The sequence below is a fragment of the Watersipora subatra genome, chromosome 9, assembly GCF_963576615.1.
Source record: "Watersipora subatra chromosome 9, tzWatSuba1.1, whole genome shotgun sequence".
In the NCBI taxonomy this organism is placed as follows: domain Eukaryota; kingdom Metazoa; phylum Bryozoa; class Gymnolaemata; order Cheilostomatida; family Watersiporidae; genus Watersipora; species Watersipora subatra.
The window spans coordinates 12,879,663-12,902,223 of NC_088716.1; the positions used below are offsets into that span (position 1 = coordinate 12,879,663).

The 22,561-nt window shown below is 36.5% G+C and overlaps 1 protein-coding gene across 1 annotated transcript in view; it reads left to right on the forward strand.

Annotated features, from left to right (window-relative positions):
• The window catches only part of LOC137403927 (protein eva-1 homolog C-like), a 55,444-nt gene that overhangs the window by 23,799 nt on the left and 9,084 nt on the right, over window positions 1–22,561 (forward strand). Inside the window, exons 4-5 of the mRNA XM_068090048.1 lie at window positions 12,079–12,237; window positions 19,101–19,241. Of these exons, the coding sequence (XP_067946149.1) occupies window positions 12,079–12,237; window positions 19,101–19,241 (300 nt within the window). The remainder of the gene's footprint in view (window positions 1–12,078; window positions 12,238–19,100; window positions 19,242–22,561) is intronic.

The window sequence follows — 22,561 nt, forward strand, 5'->3', positions numbered from 1 at the left end:
CATAGTAATTAATATTATATTATTATAATTTATAATAATATATAATATTATTATAAATAGTAATAATATTGTAAATTTTGCCAGTATAATCAACCGAAAACACTGTAGTTTATTATAGTAATTTAATATAGCAAGACCCTTACATTGTTGCTAAATAAATAATTAGTTCTGCTTAAATACGGGAGTTATTTACCCTCTATATTTGTGATCAAATGGTTTATTCTGTCATTCTAGAAGTTGCCTACTCACTTTTAAACAATCTAGGCTATATACAAAATTAACTCATTTTAGGATTTGTGTCATTTGTTTAAACAGCAAATATTACCAAGAGGAAACACTGTAATTTGTTCAGCTCATTCCACAGTCCAAAAACTTATAATTGTAGGTAATTGCAAGCTGATAACTATAAGCAGATAATAGCACTACAACTATTATTCTGCATTATAGATAATTATGTCAAACTGAAGCTAAGTACAATGAAGAAAATCTTTTTATAGTTACATTATCCCATGACCAAACGAGCGGAGCGAAGTGTGGGAGTTTTTATGATAAATGCATGTGCACACAACTTACAAAAGTTATTCATCAACAATGAGACGAACTCTTGTCTAGAAATTTCATCAACAAATTTAAGCATCGTTTTGTAAAGTCGTTAAAGTATAATAACAATACAAAACACATTTAAACCTATTTAAATATGTTACTAAGTCTTTGTAAACCGTCGGTATTATCTTAAAACTTACCCATCTGATCGGATTATACACAAATAGACAGATTAATTTGGTCGAAAATTGCCACAAAACGCTTAAAAAGCTTAGTTTAATAAAAGTTAAGACCGGAAATTGAAACGGCGATCGACAGATAATATAACGATCAAGTCGTGCGCGTTTCGCAAAAAAATAATGTGCACATTTCACCAGTCTACGGCATTGTTTACTTGTAATCGAATTTATTCAAAGGTTTTGTGTAATAAACGTAGACCGTTTGAGGCGTTGACCGATTTATAGGTACGAAATTGTGGTACACAGTTTATCAGCTTGTTTTTGTCTAATCACCGAAGGCTTCATTATTTAAAACGTTAGCCGAAATTCTTCACAACTTATGTACAAGCTAGGGCTGAACTACAATGCCCCTTTATGACGAGAACCTTTTGTTATTTTGCTCCAGTTTGCAGAAAACTTTCAGATGCGTGAACGCTCATACATGTACTTGCTTTCTGTTAAAGATCGCTGGAAAACTGTGCATTGGTTTTCTATTATTATTGTATTACTATTACTAAGTTTGGATATTCTTTTTGATACTTCTTGATATTGTTAGCTACGACGTTTTTAAATGTAAACAAAATTGTTCATTGGTTTTCTATTATTACTATATTACTATATTAATAATATTTGTTATTCGAATAATATCAGTGCATTTTACTTCTAATATTGCATTTCTCCTATTGGCTGGCTAATACTTGCTTTCTGTTAAAGATCGCTATCAATACCATTCTACATTCAACACAACCAACTTTCAAACTGTGTATAGTACACAGTAGCTTGCCATTTTACTTCTAGTTTTGCATTTCTGAGTTATAATAAACATATTTCCTTATCGTTGTTGTTAAAATACATACATTACAGTAGGTTAGGCCTACAGCTTAAATTAATTTTTTTATCGTTGTAAAACAGGTTTGAGATAGTAGTAGATTAGGTGTGACTTTTTGTGTGATTAGGTGTGATTTATTATTGTATTAAACCAAGCTTTTCAAGCTATTTCTAGAACATTTCTATTTCAAACAAGTCTCATTTACACTATACTTTGTCAATTCCTGCTGAGAACTACTTTTTCAACAACCAACAGTACCCTTTCTTTTTTCCATTATCACTTTGGTCGTGGGCTGTATGACAGTGGAATTTCTAGTTTTAGAAGTTTTTTATGTCATTTTTTTTCTAGTCATACAAGTTTTTTATGTTTTTTATGTTTTTATGAGTTTTATTTTTTCCAGGTTTTTACTTCCACAAAACCGCAATGTTAAAAACAAAAACTTTTGACACGCATGTTAGAATTACTCATAGGGCTGAGTTGAATATTGGGCTCAATTTTTAGATAAGTTTGAAAGTTCATTTATCAAGGTGATTATAAATTGGAGCTTAACTGTAAGTTGGTTGCCTGCTGAGACATGGATCAAAAACATCTGTTTTTATATCTTTATCACTTCTGTTAACTTATTTATTTAGTATGTTTTAACCCTTTCACCTCTGATCCCTGATATACCACGGTAGAGTTATGCTCTCTTAACCCTGATCTTGGAATAACCGGGATTCCAAGTGAAAAATTAATTAATTAATTTAATTATTAAAATTAATTAGTCACAGCAGGGCAGTTGATAAATTTTTAATAGGATTGGAAAGGGTTGAGATTGTTCCATATACATTTGTATCATTTTTACTGTTCTATTCACATATCAAGAATGTTTAGTATTGCATCATCAATTCTTTAAGCCTGGTTGACCGATCCATTTTTGCTAGTCACCTGGCAGTTTATGCCCTGAGAGATCGTCAGATGTAATAACTGTTTGTACAAATATTTCGAAAAGCAGCAAATGAGTCGATCTACAAATCTGAAAGTCACTCGAATCTCATTAATAGTAATCATTCTATTAACCTTTAAACGTGGCAGCGTGGACACGGTTCTTATGATAGTAAATATATCTGTGGTTGTCTTCTCTTTGAGTTTTGTTTAATAAGGTTGACAATTAACTTGAGTGTGGACAGTTAGTATAACATCATATTAAGGATATTACATAAGTAGTGAAAGTGAATTAATATTTCTCACTTTAAAGATGTACTTGCACAAAATTTTAGTGGATATCATCTTTTTTTTCTATTTTCTTGTTTTTGATGTTTGAGGTGATCTAACTGCCTGAATATTTCTAGATTAAAATCAACAAAACTTAATCTCTGTTAAAACGATCAGATCAGATGAAAGTTCGATTATGACATCTATAGTTGCAAAGAGACTGACGGAATAGCGACGCTTACCGCTGCACCCTGAAAGCAACAGCTGATATCAACTACTGCAACTAGTGACTTCATTTTACACATCTTTTTCTGCTGAGCTTTTTGACTTGTTTTTAACCTGGAAACATCCTGGCAATCAGATCACTTCAAACATCAGAAACAATCGCAAATGTTAGAAAAATAATGATACTTTCTGATGAAATCCCTTAAGATTGTGTCCAAGTTCATATTTTAAATTTGAAAGAACTTTTCAGTGAGTTGGTTGCATTGCTAGTTTTCTGACAGTCACACTTACTTGTTCATTTAATGTTCATAAAATATGATGAGATGATTACAGATATATTGCGAGAGAAAACATTTAGGCTAGGTGTGCATCAACATCTAAGGATCTCTTTTAATCTTACCGCCATTACATGTTCCCAGTTGTTTTCCAACAAAATACGCCCTCAGTATCTATAGTTAGCCTTTCCTTATCTATCCTCTTTCAAATTGTTCCCAAAAATATACAACTAAGATTCTTCATCATGAATGTGGGTGGGTTGGTAATCGTCCCGACTTTCTACAGAATGTCGCAGTTTGTTTCATGGCTTGATTAGCTAACTTATTAATGTATTGTTGACATTGAAAGGGCCGTAAGTGGACTGTTTGGTTAGTATCACTTAGTGAGACAGCGAGCTCGCCAGTTGTCTCTCTTTTAAGGGTTGTCCTTTTCCATTTTGCACCCGAGTGAACTGGCAAATTCAAGATAAGACGTTTTTGAGTACAGCGCTAATAAAACTTTGACATTTGCGTACCTGGAATTACTAACACACTCACAAGCCATAAAACCTGCATCTAAGGTGACACGCGTTTGGTGACAATTTGAGATAAATATATTTTGATTGGACATTGAAATAAATAGCTTGGTCCAAGATAATTAAAACACTGGGTCATTCATTGCCTATCAGGACCATGTCAGCTTTTGACACGTAGAATGCAAGTGTATATTTCAGGAGTGGCAATATCTGCAGACTTGTATATCCAAACAATGACATATATAGCTACACATTAACAATGTAGGTTACAGGTAGATGTGTATAAAATTACCATTGCTATATCATTTGCTCAAGGGTGAGTTACATGACATGTAATTTATCACATGTCGTGTAACTCAAAATGGTTACATGACATTTAATAAGAAAATTATTCTAGAATGTTCCTGGAACAAGGCGACCTATGACTCATCTACTAGTGGGTAGCTCTGGGTGACAAAAAAGTGGTGTTCTTTGGTTTAAAAGGTAGCTTCGTATTCATGATAGAAAGAAATTTTGTTTGTTTGCTTAAAAAAATAATACAAATGGCGCGAGTGTGCCATTACAATAGAAAACAAGCTAGAAGGCATAAAATTTGCCGTCAGCATGGCTCTGTATCCTTCACATGTCCACAATAAAGGCCCAGCCGGAGATCTACTGGTCAGTTCGAGCAATGATAAGCTTCAGCCGATGGCTGCTCTACCAATATTCACTATGTTTTTATTGTGCGGATAATGCAGATTTGGAATTGTGCACTCATGCACTGTGTGATGAGCGTTTTAATGGACATTAGTGTTTCCGTGAAGCGTATCATGCAGATTTGGAGTTGTGTTACCGTGCAAATTAAGTGTTTCTATAGACATTCGCATGATGCGGATTGACTCCGGCGCCTTTTTGAAAAAAGGTAAGGAATTGTTCGCTGTGAGTTAATAATTATCGATCGAGAATGGACGACGGAAATATTGAAAATGTTTAAAATTGAAAACCTGGCGTGACATTTTAATGCGCATCATTCGCAAGTGCTGTTTCCGTTATTCGCAAGCATGATGGATTCGATAACGTTGTAGGAATCGCAAATCTCGCTTAGCTTGCGGATTTAGGCCATTTCCATGATGCGGTTAACGTGCAAATTGCGCATCATGATCGTCATGGAAACTTAGGGCTTGTTGCGGATTAACGCAGGCGCTTTGTTAAAAAAATTAAGGTTTCTAGGTCAGAGGTCATAATGGCCTACTTTTGTCTCATCAAATCGAAATATTAATGACTGAAGTATGAAAAATGCTGAAGACGAAATAGCCTGTACGACATTTTCTTGTACATAATTCGCAAGTGCCGTTTCCTTCACAAGCATGAAACATTTGGTTAAAATTTTCTAGTAACTAAAATCATTTGATTAGTAGGTTTTTGCCAGTTTCCATCTTGCAGACGACACAAACTCTTGGATTAACCAAGTCATGGAAACCTAGTCATCATAACCTTTGTGTACTGCTTGAAGCAAGTGCATTTAAAATAAACATGCAATTATAGCACGTTGGAAGTTCGAACTTTATAGGTTCGTTGAAAAGTTTATTGCCTTCTTCAAAGCTATGAGGATAATCTGAATGCACCTTCAGTGAGTGCACGAAAGATTTTGTCATTGTGTGCAGGAGTAATAAATGATGGCTCCATAGCTCACCTATTTGATACTTCAGCTGTTAGGAAACAAGGTCGTTGTTTCCTGTGCTCATGAATCCGAGGCAAATGGTAATCACAGTCTAATAAATTCCTACCCAAGTTAATTATAATAATGTCAAACTCGATTGTCCGTGTTGTGACTTCGTAAACAAAGGCAGTTTTATTTTTCACCATTCCTCCAATCAAATGCCCGCTACACGCATAATGAGCCAATAATATTAGACTAGGCATGAGGGGGTAGTCGGCTTGCCATCATTGAAGCAGGATACAATGAGTAATGCATGTCAGTTGTTTTGTTCGTTCTACCGAATGTGATTGACTTGTCGTAAAGGATTTTGACCGATTGAAAGCTTGGAAAATCTAGATTGACCGGAGTGCCTCTGACAGTATCTGGTTATGGTGTAATAGAGGGGACTAAACGCTCAAACAAGAGGAACTGCAAGGAATATGTACCTTTCGAGTTGGGTGGTTTCCTCGCTGGTTTTTATCACCGTCGTAAGCTGTCGTCCTCATCTGGATTATACTGGAAACGGTAAGGCTGTTGGTCGCATTTCTCAAACAGAAAATGTTTGGCATTTGAAAGAATTATAGGATATCAATAAGCCGAAAGGTCACTTTCAGCATAGACAATCAGGTTATAGATTGACGGTGTCACTTATAGGCCTATGCATGACGACCTCCGATACGGTTTCAACATTGTTAGTAATTCTTATATCATAGAAAGATGGAATGCTAGCAACTCCTTTTCTGTCTGCTAAGGTAATCATAAACTTGTAACATACAATATTGCATTACATAATAGCTCATTGATAACCTAGGAATTCCGCTTAGCGTTCAATGAGTTAGCGTCCTGGAAAGATGCCAATTACTGGTTTGACATTTCTTTTTAATGTGTGTTTGCTTCAGTAATAGCGTTTTGACGATCTCCTGATGTTTTTGCTGATGTGATAAAAATGAAATTTTCAGTATTTCGGCTGCAATTCTTCTGCCTTGAATCAACTACAGCATTTCATAAGTTATCTCCCTTAGACAAATTGAATGCGATTTTCCGTGATTATTTGGTGCATGATTATAATTTCTAAAATAAATTGAAAACTTATTGGCACTTCATAATAAATATAAAAAAATATACTCGCTACTATCGAGTCTGCGTGCTGATTGGCTGTGCATGCAACTTGCTAATCCAATCGCATAGTAGTAAATTTTTGTTTGATTGCTAGTGAACTCTGAAGCTTATGCTTGACAAAACTTCCAACCTTTTCCTACTTCAAAAAGCGCCAAAAATCACCGCGGTAAAATCCAGCCTTCAAGTTTGTTTGCTGTGCTACTTAATCTGTGATTAGGTTGTTGAATTTACACTTGCGTCTCACCCAAGTACTCTGTGATAACACGAGGTTATTTCTAGAGACTTCCTGTTTAGGCATACGTATACTAGCTTCCCAATCTTTGAGAAGCCCTGTGAAAGTTTAGCTCACGCTTACAAAAAGACATAAACAGGTGACTAGAATAATGAGCTGTTGTCCTTAGAATTAGTGCTGATTTCTGCAGAGGCCGTATAATTACCAACAGACACGCATGCGATGTCCTTTGGGAACACAGGCACAGTGTCAGACAGCTGTTTGAAAGCCCAAGCCAAGCTAGATAGATGATGCTTCTTGCATCTCAAACAATCAATAGCAAAGTACATTAAAGACAATTCAGAATGCAAACATTTTAATTACTATATCTATAATATCTCATTATTGTATCTATTTTAATAGCCCTCTCGGCAACTACTGTCCTTGACGTAGCAAACGTGTGAGAAATAGCGAGTTTAGCTGCGTTCATTCTAGTTGCATTGAATTCTCCCAACCTGGTTCCTAACCCCTACCACTGTTGTATACCAATCAATTCGTTGAATGTTTCCATGATACAGAAAATCTGGCAAGTTTGCGTCAGTCACAAAATGGAAACATCGAAAACTCGCAAATCAAGCAAATTTTGTTGCTCACAACTTTCGTCGAATGTTTCATGCTTGCAAGAAACGGCACTTGCGAATGCTGTGCAAGCTATTCCATTTTAAACATTTTCTAAACTTCAGTCATTCCTATTTCGATTTGAGTAGTTCTACTTTCTTCAACTCTGAAGATAACTTATACTTTTAAACAATGCCTGACACTTCAATCAGCGATGAAGAGACCCGACTAAAGGAATTAATTGATACAGAAACTTGCTGAGAAATTTAATTACCTTCTCAGCAGACGTATGACGCAGTAAGCTAGTACAGCGAGAAAAGGTTGTAAACACGAGCTAGATCTAATCTGTCAATCTGGTAGAAAGAAAACAGTTGAATACATTGTTGACGCTGCGTGGGTATCGCTTATCTTTTAGACCCCTGAATTCGACAATCACGGTGTTGCCTGAGTAAATATGTTTTATCCTTTGAGAAAATAACAGACCTAGCTTGGACTAGTTCTATCATACAGCAATAAAAATTAGTGGTAGATCGCTGGAAATGAGACAATCTTCACTATAATCAGGGAGTCTGTTTGTTTGTCTGTCTGTCTGAAGCCTTAGTAACGGCTGGTTCACACTATATCGCCATATTTCGGTGTTAATCACACAGTACTTCAATGATCATCAATGATAACATTGTTCACACTATTACAAACCTATCTTGTTTGCATCAGCAAATACTCCGTGACGTAGTGTTCCATTCCTCTTTTTAAATTTTCACGAAAACGCCTCTTTGCTTTCGTGTGCTGAAATTAAATACTATTCTCACAATGACTATCGTAAACGAGTATGAATAAATCACGCTATATGCGACCGCGAGTTACTATCGTCGAAATGGTTCATATTTGAAAGGCGGTTGTCGACGCTCGGCGAAGTTATTGTCCCGCGATGCTTCGTCGGATCCATCGGTTTATGGTTCACATAATCGACGATGAACGTCGAAAGGAAAAAGGTGACTCATGGCGATATAGTGTGAACTGGCTTTTAGAGTAGCAGTAAAAGACAGCTTCATACAGCATTTGAACTTGAATCATTTGGCTTAACGACCCGACATTCTAACAACCCTGACAATCAGCCACCTTGCAGAATTTCAGAATAATTGTATACATAATTCTTGCACCTGACCATCTCTCACAACATACTAGACTGTCAAAGTACATATAACAGGATACAATATAAAAATTAACTGCGTGAATGACATAGCAATATTTTTATTATAAAGGTTGGGTATTCCCCAGGCTAGTACCCTAACTTCAGTTTGCATTGCAAATGATATAATATTGGTTTTGTCACCATTCCTTTCAGCTACCAGAAATCTGGTTTCTGATTTTGAAAACGGATGAAAAATGGCGTGTGGTTGTCGATAAAACTAAAGAGCGATGGGCCCATCAGTTGTTTACCCATTCTGCTGTACTCAAGATGGGCGGAACATTCTAGAAAAGTTTTATTTTCGCCATATAGCAGTAACTGCCTTTTGACTACCTTGTAAAAGAGATAATTTGGCTTCATTCTTTGTAACTAAATAAACATTACGGTGGAAGACTGAAAGACATAACCTCTGGTTGTTTGACCTTTGCATCTCATTCATTCACCGAAATCAGATCTCATAATTGGGTGGACACGCTTTAATGCATAGCTAAGGCTGGCTTCCGTTTCTATCCAAAAGCACCGAATAGCTAATTAGCTACTAGGGTCAGGATCCATAGGGACGCAAAAGGACAATAGTTGGACTGCCACAAGGGTCATTTCCTTCTTATCAGCCCTTACTACTGTTCAACAATGCTGCTTTTTAAAGGAGAGGATACTTTGTTAAAGAGAAACTTACACTAAATCTTTAGTAGATTTTATCAGAAAGTATCCGTATTTTTTATGATTTGCGATTATTTTTAATATTTGAGATGATCTGAATGCCAGGATGTTTCAAGGTTAAATCAATAATACTTGATCGTGGTTAAAATCTACTCAGAAGAAAAATATGCGCGCGAAATGACATCCCTAGTTGTTACCGTTGCTATAGTTGATATCGACTATTGCATTTAAGTTGTAAAGTCACTCGTCTTTATTCTGTTGGTCTCTTTGCAATTATAAATATCATAAACGCACTTTCGCTTGATCTGACTGTTTTAACCATAATCCAGTTTTATCAATTTTAATCTTGAAACATCCTGGCAGTCAAATCATCTCAAACATCAAACACCATCGCAAATCATAGAAAAAGACCGATATTTTGTGATAAGATCTCAAATTTGGTGCAAATCGATCTTTAGGAAGCTGTCATGGGGTCTGCTATGATCACCGCTTAGAAACGAGTCCCATTTCTTCGCGTTGGCCGATGTACTTCTTCAGTCGATGCTAGTTTTATATTCTATGGTGAGATTTCATATTTACAGTGCGCGCTGGTCAATATGTACAAAGCTTGCCATTCCTTCACAGTGGATCAGCAAATATTTGTATATCCGTCTAAAAGTCATTTACCAGCTAATAAAATCTGCCCAAGGCAAACTTATCGGTGAAATCATATTTGTGTGCAAATAACGAAAATATTATGCAAGATTTCGCTAGCTCACTAGCGAGTTTGCTGCTGTGCGTTTTGCCAATTATGGATGACAAGAAAGTCAAGAATATCTGTTTGTTCCTTCCTTGAGGCCTGGTTCACACTGTATTGGAGCACGGCGATGGTAATCACAAAATACTTCGGTGATCGTCTGTGATAACGGAGTTCACACTATCACGAACTTATCCACGTTTACATCAGTGAAATATTGCGTTATAGCGCTTTCATTACACAATTCGTTCGCGGAAACGATGCAATACTAGTCTCGCAACAGCTGTCAAAATTGAAAATACAGATCAAGCAATCTGTGACCTCCAATCGCCATCGCCGAAGTAGTACACATCGCACAGACTGTGGTGGATGCTCAACAAACTATCGGAAATTTTTGGCGCCTGCAATCTTTCCTGAAGTATCCGCATTGTCTCGACGATGCACATAATCGACGAATAATCACCGAAAGAACAACACCAACCTAGTGCGGACCAGCCTTTAGCTCTCCCGTATAATATCTTTCACATCACATAGTAGCACTTTCACTTGCTACAAATGTCAGAGCTAATGTCAATGATAGAAACTCCCCTTTATGTGAGCACTGACAGCTCAGACAGGTGATTGGAGCACCTGTAGTCACTGTCATGTCGGTGTTTATCGTACCCAGCTAACTATGATTAGGCTATAAATCAACCTGTACTAAAATTGTGCCGACGCAATGTCGAAGCGCCGCCAAATATTTACATAGATGTGTAGGGCGCTTCATAAAGCTCTCAATAAACTGTCTACTCGAGATCGTATGCTGATTTATGGAGCATTCCATTCATAGTTTCCTTTCTAAATCCTTCCATTCAAATCTTAGGTTACTCTCCCATTCTATGCTGTAATAGTCAACCAGCCTATTCTCAGCATTCTATTTACTCTTAGATCAAATGAGCTGTTGTATCACTCGGCGTTGTAGTGGGACGCTGTTGTATCGCTCGGCGTTGTAGTGGGACGGCTAAGACTGCACCTGCCAACGTTAAGTAGCTCTGGGAAACTGCAGGGTGGCAGCAGATCAAAACTAAGGTTATTGTATGAGTTATTAGTACTTGCAGTTGTAGCTGTTGGATACCGACCTGATTCCGGTATCACTCGACCTCGATTCTGGCAACACTAGATGCTAAAAATATCTCAAAAAATACCCTGTTTTATGACTTCCAAGTTATCATAATAAAAGCTGTGTTAGTAGTGGCTTACTTTTTTGCTGAATAACACTGTCAGTGTGGAAGTAACTCCAACAAATCGCCCTAGTATTAATGCAGCCTTTTTTTAAATTTATTAAACATTACATGTAAACTGCTACTACTAACATAAAATAGTTCTGTTACTAGGGTTTGAACCTGCAACTCTAAGATACATAGTAAAGTACGTAAATCACTTACCATTAACACAAATTTAAAAGTATGCGTTAAAAAGTTTTAGTATTTTATCAGAGCGCATCGGTATTTTTCTATCACTTGCGATTGTTTTTGATGATTGAGGTGATCTGACTGCCAAGATGTCTCAAGATTTAAACCAACAAAACTTGATCGCGATTAAAATGCTCCGATGATGTCACTAATGTGTTACCACTGCTACAGTTGATATCGGCTATTGCGACCAAGTTGCAGTGTTACCCATCTCTATTCTGTCAGCTCTTTTGCAACTATAGACATTATAATCGCACTTTCGCTTGAGCTAAGCGTTTTACCTGCGATCACGTTTTGTCACTTTTAATCTTGAAATATCCTGGCAGTCAGATCACCTCAAACATAAAAAAATCTCATATGATCGAAAAATGCTGATGCTTTCAAATAAAATCAACTAACAATATGTGAAAGCTTGTCTTTAAATTCATACTATGACAATATGATCAAACCGATGACCAAATTTTGTGCTAGCAGCTGTCAATGATTATGCGCATTTTGGATGATCACTTGCCGAGCGAGGAACCATGAATAACCAAACGAATGAGGACAGCATAAAAAATAGCAAAACATTTCTTGTATTATTTTGGTTACTCTGAATGCATCTTCTCTGCTTTCAGTTACAAAGATCACTGAAGTGGCTTGCGAAAATGCGGAGCTAGCGATTGCCTGTGATAAGAGCAAAAGACTTAACATTGTCAATGCGCAGTACGGATTCGATGACCTTATTCCACAGAAGTGTTCATCACCCAGACTCACCCTTCCCGATGATTCTTTAGGTATGTAGCGGATCTCACTCTACATGTAAAGCAAAGTTTACCTAACAAAGATTTTAAATTCTAAAAAATACTTTGAATACTAAAATTTTTTAGGCTGGTAATTGTGTATGTTTGTGAGCTGGCGGGTGCTCACAAGAGTTGAAAGGTGTGTGACAATAGGAACATCGACGTATTTTCTACAAAATCATGATAGGCAGACGAATTCACTTTTATTGAGACGAATCCATGTAGTAAAACAGATCAATGGTGGATGCAAAGTTTTCTTATTGAAGCTATGTAGCCAATTCAAATAAGATGTATCATTATTATGGTTTTTTAAAATTTAATTTTCAATGGCCTAACATTTGCCACAAAAATCTGTATTATTTCAATTGCATCGTCGTTCTCCATTTGTTGCGGAAGAGATTTTGGCAAATAGCATATCGGCATCATCATTTTTCCGACATATTCAGCACACCGACTGCCAAATTTTAATCTTGAGAAAATCTTTTGTTAATATTGTATGGCGGGGGCGAAAGAACATTGTGTTTCACTTCATAAAGCGAAAACATTGGTAACATGTTAGCATCGAAAACCTGTTAAACATCGTTTAACAATGTCGTTTTATTCCGAAGGCACGCAAAAAATTTTGTAATACAAAAATAGGAAGTTCCAAATCTCTTCCCTCTGCACCTAAAATATGGCAACAGTCTAGTTCTTTTCTATTTCTTATTATTTTCTTTTTATTTTTTTTAATTTTATTTTATTAGATCAAGTGCTGTGTACTCGGCCATTAAAATGCTTAGCAGCCAGAACTTTAAAAGCCTGAGTGAGCCAAGGGAGACAACTCTATAATTGGTTTGGCATAAATCCAAGCATGAAGAATTTCAATTGGAGATTTTTCAGGGTGACAATTTTCCATTAATGCTGACACTTAAGCCTTTGGACCAGGTATAGCCTTTGACCAGGTATAAGCCCCCCAAAAACAACCGAAACTCATGTAATTTATTTTCGAAATTTCAATAAAATCGATATTTTATGAACATGCATAGCTCAAATCTTAAACTTATTTCTATGCACATAATTTTTGTACATATACATTCATTCACATATGTACTACTCAAAAAATACAACCATGAGCAATTGTCCCTGTATAAAATGCTTGGAAGCAATTTTTTCGGTAGAGTCAAAGGCTCTAACGTAGCCGTGCGAGCCACCATAACGATCGTTTTCTCTGTATATTACAAGTATATTAAAAGATCAAAAAAGTTTACATCACTTCTATCATTTGAATTATTTTTATTCTGATCAGACAAAAAATCACTAACGATCGCAGGATCAAGAAATCTTTTATTTTACCGTTTAGAAAGCCGAGCCGATGTTGACTGGTTTTTCCAACTTTTATTCTTTTCCAAGGAGGCGCGACTTGTTTAGCTTTTAGCACAAAGCAACGCCTCTCAGATAATCGTTTCATATTGTAAATCATCGACCGATATCTTTTTGATGATATTTAAAACTTACTAGTGTTCATATCCTTTGTTTAACGCTACTAGGCGACAGCTTTATAAACGTCTACCGAAATAGACATAAATGTCGTTTCCCCACGCAACCGATAAACGACATTCTGGTCATTTCCCCTGCCAAAGGTTTAATATATTTTCACTTAGTGTAAATTAATTTCATATCATACTTTCAACCTTTTTTAAACTTTGATTGAATTTTGGAATGTCAAGTCATCATTCGAATCGCTTTGTAATTAGAATATTTTTTGTTCAATGTCTAGATATTCAACCTTCCATTATATCAACAAAATTGTTGCACAGGCTGATTAGATCAGTTCTAGAGTTGGTAATTTGAGAGACAACACACAGTGGTGAAATAATTTAAACGAAAGCAGTGATGGTGTGGCATATAGATCTTTTAACTGAAATGATGTAAGGTCACTAGTACCCTTGCAGTCTGGTACGCTGTGAGAGATGGTCAGATGTGCCAATATGGCACAGAGAATAACTATAATATAGTTATTCTCTGTGCCATATGCACAATTGTTTCGAAACAAGATGGTTGGTGCAAATGTTATTGTCGATCTACCAAGCTGAATGTTGCAAGTTTAAATCCTGTACGATGCAATCTTTTTCCCAACCTTGTGGCTTCAGATGGACGGACAGTCCTTATTATAGTAAAAACTAGATGAATTGCCGGTGTTGCACTGGTATTAAAAACAGCTTATAAACAGTGGCAGGTTAATGTAATTGTCATTGGCTAATTTGGGTAAGCTAGTATATGTATTGCTGAACTTACTAATAAAGAGCCATGAGCAAGCTTTAGTGACGTTGCATGTAACACAAACTCGCTATTCATATTTTGACCCAGATAATAACTATTTGCCCTTGTGTAAGCTGTATTCTGCATAGCTTAATGAGCTAGCTTGTTGCTTTACAAATGGGCATTCTGAGATCAAACCCTCTGTGATACAGATTTTTTATTGTTAGATTTTAATTGTTATAACTGGACACACGGTCGATTAAAAGACAATCATACAACCACTGAGATATATAGATTATTAATAGATAAAGATGGCCAAAGACTTGGTTTTACTGTTTCGATTTGCGTTGCTTATTTTCTTCATTGCTAAATTGTTGCCGATTTTGCTTACTTAAGAGAAAACGATTCTTTTAAAGAACTTTTACTGAAACTTGTTTAGGGAAAAACAAGAGATTTACTAAGGTTTTATAGCAATCAAGCTGTGTTAGCTTTCATAAAGCTGTAAAAGAAGACATGGGATAGGTATAACTGCGGTCACATGTTACTGCCTGAGGGAAAGTAAACCGTTCTTCTGCAATTTGAGTAATTATGCTTACGAATAAATTGGAATTGATAATAAATGTGGTAAAGTGGAAAAGATGTTTAAGTTTGTGCACAATATAGCTTGCGTTATCATTGGCCAAGTTTCGAGTCGGACAAAATGCCAGGAAAACATAAGACTGAAGTTTTGTTTCGCCCTAAGTTTTATTCTTGTATGAACCAAACGTGTAACTTATAATTGTAACATTGATTGGCGAGTATAACAAGCATATCATTAGCCAGTGCTGTAACCAAATTTTTTTTGGGATTTCGATGAAACCGACAAGACACTATCACCAAAATTTGTTCGGTATAAATCTAAATCGTTTGTGACAGTTTATCACTAAGTAGTATCACTCGTAGTATCTCATATAAAAAATATTGCTTGTAGCAAAAGTTGGCACTAAATCCAAATTGCTACCAAAAAAAATGCGCTGTCGTAAAGCAAGAGATGTGATAAATAGAAATTTCAGATAAGAAATAATTTCTTGTAATGATAAAATTAACAAATACGACAACAAAATTAAAGCATGCATTTATGAAATTCTGTAGTCCTACAGACTCCCAGGGTTGATACTCTACCCCCCCCCTTCTCAAAAAAGGCCCATTACGCTCGGCCCAAAATCACATTTTAGGGGGGTTTTCAGACCATGGGGCACTGTCAGTGAATTTGCTACATTAGGAGGGTTTCCACAGCCAAGCCAGTGAAAGGGCCCATGTTTCTCATAGATTTCTTCACACTGTTCCTGGCCTGATCAAGTGTTCCTCTAGATACATAGGAGATACATATGCTATAGGCCTAGTGGAACTTATTTTTATAGCTTCTGAATCATATTGGATGTTTAGTGGGGTGTGGAACCTGGGCACCCCCTGGGGAACTCCTATTGTTTAGGGGGTGTATTTCAAATGACCAACCAGGTGATTGGGGGTACAGTATCCAAGTTTGGGCCTAGCCAAGTGGGTGTTTCTTTCAGAGTATCAACCCTGGGTACAGACTGTTCTCTGCAGTCATTCCTTGGGTATTTTTCAATGATTAAAATGGGACGGCGCAGAATTTATTGAAAAAGGGCTGATCTTAAAAATAACTGCTGACTTTGAGTTAGTCTTTCAAATTGACATCGGAAAGCGGTTTCAACTAGATAATTGCTGGCGAAAATTCACTTCGTTCCTTTTTAAAAGTTCAGTTAGGTTGAGATGAAGACTTTTAATGATGTTTGCTTTACTTAACTTGGTCTCTGACAAGATAATCCTCACCTTTTAGAACTCAGCCAGCTACCAACTGAGATTGCATTTATAGCCACAGAGGTCGAACTCTGTAGACAAGAGACGTTTATTAATAGAAATATCTTCTACATTAACCTGAATAAAAGAACTGACTCAAGTTTCTTTCTTCTCAGATTTTGTTTACACACTTGAAAGAGAGAAACATTTCTCATCGCCTTTGAGAGCAGGTTTTATGGCAGTTTTATTTGATGCTTAAGTGCCTAAATTATTTCAAACCAAATAATTCAGTTGCAAGCACGTCTTCCTTTTTTATCCAATCATATTCGTTTCTGGCTTATCATAGCACTTCCTTCACCCAATCAAATAACCTTCTGTTAACTGATATATCGGTTAACATGTTCTTGGCTGAGTGTGGTTACCAGATACATCGATTGAGTGATATAAAATCTATTGGTGTAGATTTTTATCGTTAAACGCATGCTTGGCTCTTCACGTAATATGATACGTGTCTGAAGAATGCATGATTAGTAATTGACCATAGGTATGTTATATAACATACAATAAGACATCGCTCATCTGCATATTCAGAATAAAAATGTTGCCAGTATTGAAGCAACTGTTTATGGCACTGCAACTACCCCTACTAGTAAGCTAAACTACTATATCCACCTGCGCTTTGACCATAGTAACTTGGTCACTAGGAAAAACCTCTGCGCAAGTACAACCTCTGCTACTCATTGTTACTACTACTGCTAATACTACTATCACTATTACTACTACTACTACTATTATTACTACTACTGGTACTACAACACTGTACTATGACTACTGCTAATACTACTACTACGATGACTATTACTACTCCTACTATTACTACTGCTACTATTACTATGACTACTACTATTACTACTACTATTACTGGCAGTACTACCAGTGCTACTAACACCACTACTAGTACTTGTACTGCCATTTTTTGCTACAGTTATTAGTACTGCTACTGTGGGTAGATAGTTGCAACTTATTTCAAATGGATTGAGAAGATCAGGGCAAATAAACTTGAACATGGTTTGATATTTTTATGGTTTAGCGGCCACAAGCACCCTGAATTATAAACATCTTCTTACTGTTTCAATACTGTATCATAACTTAAGAATGATATAGGGATATGAATTTTTTCATCCTGCTGGCTGAACTGCAGCAAAAAATGGAAATGCTATGGTTAGAATCTTTGGTGCATTCAGAGGCTAAATGAGTGCTTTTGAATACAAACAGTTTTTTTCTTTTGATCGTAATGAAATTTCTATCTAACCTCTCCGCTGACCGTTGAGGTCAGATGATGCCACCAGGCCTATTAAAGATGCCGTACTCAACTGCTAGTACCTTTAGTGTCGCATTCGTTCAACAGTGTTCTGACTGCATCTCTTTAAAGTTGTGTTAGCAATGTTGCTAGCATTTTAGCTATTTAGTGATGCGACCCTAAAATGCAGCATCATGACTGCCGATGCGTTACAAAGACACCATCGCCTGAAATCTCCAATCGTCATATTCTATTTTTTGCACTTGTGCACCTTCTTTTTGTATAATTTCCGATAAATCTTTCTTCCATGACCTGTAGTTTCTTTCAAATTGTACTGCAACGATTGTAGACACCAAATTTTTATTAATCTTTGCCGAAGCAATATTAACCTATGAAGGTATTTCTACTAATTTTCCAATGCATAGACCTTCCATATCATATTTTTGTCATTGCCATTTGATCAGTGATGCGTTTTGTGAATCCGGAAATCTAGTTTCTTTTGAGCATCGACCAATCGAAAATGTTGTTTAAAATTAGTGAAAAATGTCGCTGCCTAATGTACCTTGTGATTTTATGCTAATTGCTAAGCACAATTCTTACTACGAGTGTGTTTCCACGATGGGGTTAATCTGAAAGTTTGTCGCCATTCGCAAGATTAAAGCAGCAAAAACACACAGGTTACCCTAGAACACTTATGTATTCGCCTCATCTAACTTTTGCGTTTTCGCGAAGTCATCCTCTCGGGAAATTTCATGAGTGAAACTAAACTAACATAACGAACGAGTGAAAACGCGAAATTAAATAGCTTTGTTCATTGATAGTCCAAGAAACAAATGGCAGCAAGCTATCAAATTGCATTATCGACCTCGCCCACACCATTCTACCTGCGGTTCACAATTACAAACTAGTCCCAAATGAAAAAAATTTTTATCGTCGAACTGAAACTGAGGAATCTAATTATGTTTGTTCCACCGCATTTATTTTCACATCGCTATATTTTCGCACTCATCAGAGCTGCGAAATTAAGTTGCAGCAAAATTTTACTCTGTATGCTACTCACGAAACTAAATACTAGGGAAATATAAATGTCCTAGGGTAAGCGAGTAGTGTTACTCGCAAATTTTTACTGAGTGTTTCATGCTTGCGAAAGATGGAAATGGCCAAAAAATGTCGCATAAGCTATTCCATTTTAATCCTTTTTTTGCATTTCAGTCGTTCCCATTTTAATTTGAGCAGTTCCGAATGCGTCACTTCGAACTCCTGTGTAAAAATCGTTCTTTTTTTTACAAAGCGCCTGTGTTGACCGGCATAATTTGAATGTACCTTGAAACGTTTATTGCATGGTAACTCAACATGCGCACAGCTTCAATTCTGACTATCATACGACTAATACTTCAACAGTGCGACGGTTTCGGCGAGTTTCCCAAAACCAGAGTTATAAAACATAACGATTGTAGTGAATGTCCCAACTCCGTTCTTACTACCGCCGATCATCTTATAGAATTGTCTTATGTTGCAGGTTGCTTATCTTATACCTCTGAAACAATCGTCAAAGAGAGCTGTTTTGGCAAACGTAGCTGTCGCTTGCAAGTGAACAAAGCTACATTTGGCGACTTGTGCCCTCAAGTCGGAAAATACTTACGGGTCGATTATATTTGTGGTGAGTTAGTAAGATATTTGCTTACCTAGACTCGTGCTGTTGTGTACTCTTATGGCTCTTATATGGTCGAGTTTGACCACATGTCAGCCGTCTTTGTTTATCCCCTCAAGCCTTGAGCTTGTTACTTTGGAGACAAACAAAATTTGTTGACCAGAATCAATGCAGGTGACTTATACATATGCCATGTATATAGCCTACACTGTTTCCATGGCGGCATGATTCGCAAATTTGAGCTAGTCCGCAAATTAACTGCATCACGGAAATGGCATAAATCCGCGAGTTTTACGATCCGCTAAACTTTATCGAATCCATCATGCTTGTGAATGATGCGCATTAAAATACCGCTTCAGCTATTCAATTTTAAACATTATTAATACTTCCGTCGTCCCTTTTCGATCGAATTTTACGTGTTTGCGTCGCTAACTCGTGCGTCACTAATTATTAACCTATAGCGTACAATTCCTTACCTTTTGTCAACAAGGCGCGGAAGTCCATCCTCATCATGCGAGTCCATAGAAACACTTCTCTCGCGGTAACGCAAATTGCGCACAATTCTAAATCTGCATGATCCGCGCCATGGAGATAGCTTACAAAAATGAGATTTGAAATGTTAACTGGCTTCGACACCTAGCGACAGCAGCAATATTTTTACACTAAAATTAAGTATTTTCTATTCATAACAAGTGTATACACTCCATCAGAGTCGGTGTACATCAACCAATATGTTTCTTCAGTTACTTCTAGAACGTCGGCTTTTAAGTGAAAGTGCGTAGGAACAAAAATTTACTCGATCTGATTTTGGTTTTTTTCAACTCTACAACTTATAGCTTCAAAATGATATTAAGTTCAGAAAGAATCGTGCTATTCTAAGTACGTTCACAGTTGATGGAAAGTTTTTCATACGGTCTAGGATCAGGTGATGCACTTGCATTCACAAAACTAGGCAACAAGGTGTTAAAAGTGATATAAGTTGCTTTTGGGGCCCGAGCTTCAATCATTTGCTGGTTCTGCTTTTTAGTTTTCAAACCGTATAGCCACATATGGTTTTATGACATTTAAAAAAATATAATGACATTCACTAAAATGTGAAACGTTACACCCTAATGGAATTTCACCACGCCATGGAATGTGGGTAACCAGAGATAATTGTTGTCAGTGGTTGCCATGATGCATCGGTTGAACGTAACATAGGGAGTAGGTAATTGCAGTGGGGCTAGATTGATTAGGTATCGAGTTCTGCGCAGTTATAACTATTTATTCCGTGCTGTTTTCTTGGCATTGTTGTTAAATCCATCCATTGTATAGCTAGACAAACACTATCTCTAATTGACTCTCGTGAGACAGGTTGTCTTGTTGTCTTTAATCAAACGTTGTTTGTCGAACAATGGAGTCAAGTTAAGCTTATGCTAAGGAGAAAGAGGCTTGTCTCTGCGCCGCATCCACATCGCGCCTATGAGAGCCCTTGTCTTTTTCTCTAATGCGAGCCACCCTTATGTTTGCTTTTTGTCAAAATGTTTCTGTATGCATATATTAGTAACTTACCATCTGTTGCTAGGTAACATTTTTGATTTTATTCTCATACAGTTTTTATAAAAAAAGGTGCCCTAATAAAATCTTTTAGGCTTCTATCCGATGTAGTCGCGCTTTGGCATTGAGAATGTACAAAAAACTATTGGGGAAAATTTGCTAATATTCAGCGAGTTGAATGATTTTCTGGTGTTTTATCATTTATGCTAATAATTTTTTCAGAGGGTTTTAAGTTGTTTTTTTGTTAAAACTAATATAAATTAGAATCTTTAAAAAAACTTGCTTGTGGCTCATTCGATTTGTTGAGTCAGCGCTAAGAGAGGTGGTCAGGTAAACTGAACACCCTTACGGAACCAAAAACAGCATGTGTAAAAGCACCTTGCTATACCAGTGGTGCAGGGTGGCAGCGTCTAGAGCGAAAGGGTAAACAAACCTACATATCTACCAGGCAGCCACTTCAACAGAATGGCGATGCTAGCATGTTTTGAACTGTTCTTGCTCGCTGGATATCATATCTTTCCTGTCGAGAAAGTTAATTTAGTCCAGCAAAAGACAAAAATTACTATAAATGGCATACTTTGCTTTGTGCTTTTCTAACATTTCAAGATTATCTTCAAAACACTGTGCCTGTAAAAATTACGAGAAAACGTGAAAAATTACGAGAAAATTTTACCCATTCCACCATCTAGCTCTGCCGCCAGTCATCGCAAAACAACATACCAAGAATCATTGCTATGGAACCAACTACATATATATGTTAAAAAGCATAGGACCATTTCCGAATTTAAAAATAGTCGAAGAGTTCAACTGCTGGAGTAAGAATCTATTTTTTCCTGCTATCGTCAAACTTGGCCTTGCCTTGACCGGTTTGCCGTTGTATATAGGCATAATCATCTCCTTTGTCTTGTTATATTTATTGTTCATTATTGGAAATATACTATACACTCTTATGTTGACAACCATGTGATGTGTTTATTACTTCAATTTTTTGTTCTAAGTTCCTATTGATGAAATAAACAAACAAACATCAACATTCAGCACAGCTTTATGGAGTAGACTGCAAATGCAACAGACACAGCCATAGACAGTCTTAGTAGCCTCGACTCAATGCAAGAGAGGATAATTGTGGTTCAGTTCCTAATAATAGTTGATAAAAACTGTCAAGGAATCTCTAGGGTGCTAACAGTCATTAAGAAAACATTGATGGGTAAAAACATTGGGTAAAAATGATGGCCAACTATCGATATGTTTCCATGACATGCATGATTCGCAAATTTGAACCAATCCGCAAGTTTACTGCATCATAGAAACGCCATAAATCTGCAAGCTAATAGAGTTTTGCGATTCCCAAAACTTTGTCGAATCCATTATGCTTGCAAACAATAAAAACATCACTTGCGAATGATGCGCATCGAAATACCGCACCAGCTATTCAATTTCAAACATTTTCTATACTTCCGTCGTCTTTTCTCGATCGAGTTTCACGTGTTTGCGTCGCTAACACGTGTCTCGCTAGTTATTAACTTGTAGCGTACAATTCCTTAACTTTTTTAACAAGGTGCTGCAATCACTCCGCACTATCCGAAGGCTCATAAAAATGCCCATAGAATTTGCAAATTACAATACACTATAATACACACTCACAGCTACTGATTTTATAACTGGTAGTTATACCCCCTGAAAATTACGTACAATCATAGAATAATATAACAATGATAAAACAAAAATATTTTTTTGTTTTATTACTATTGCAAAGCATAATTTGAAAAACTGTTCTCTTTGAAATAAAATTA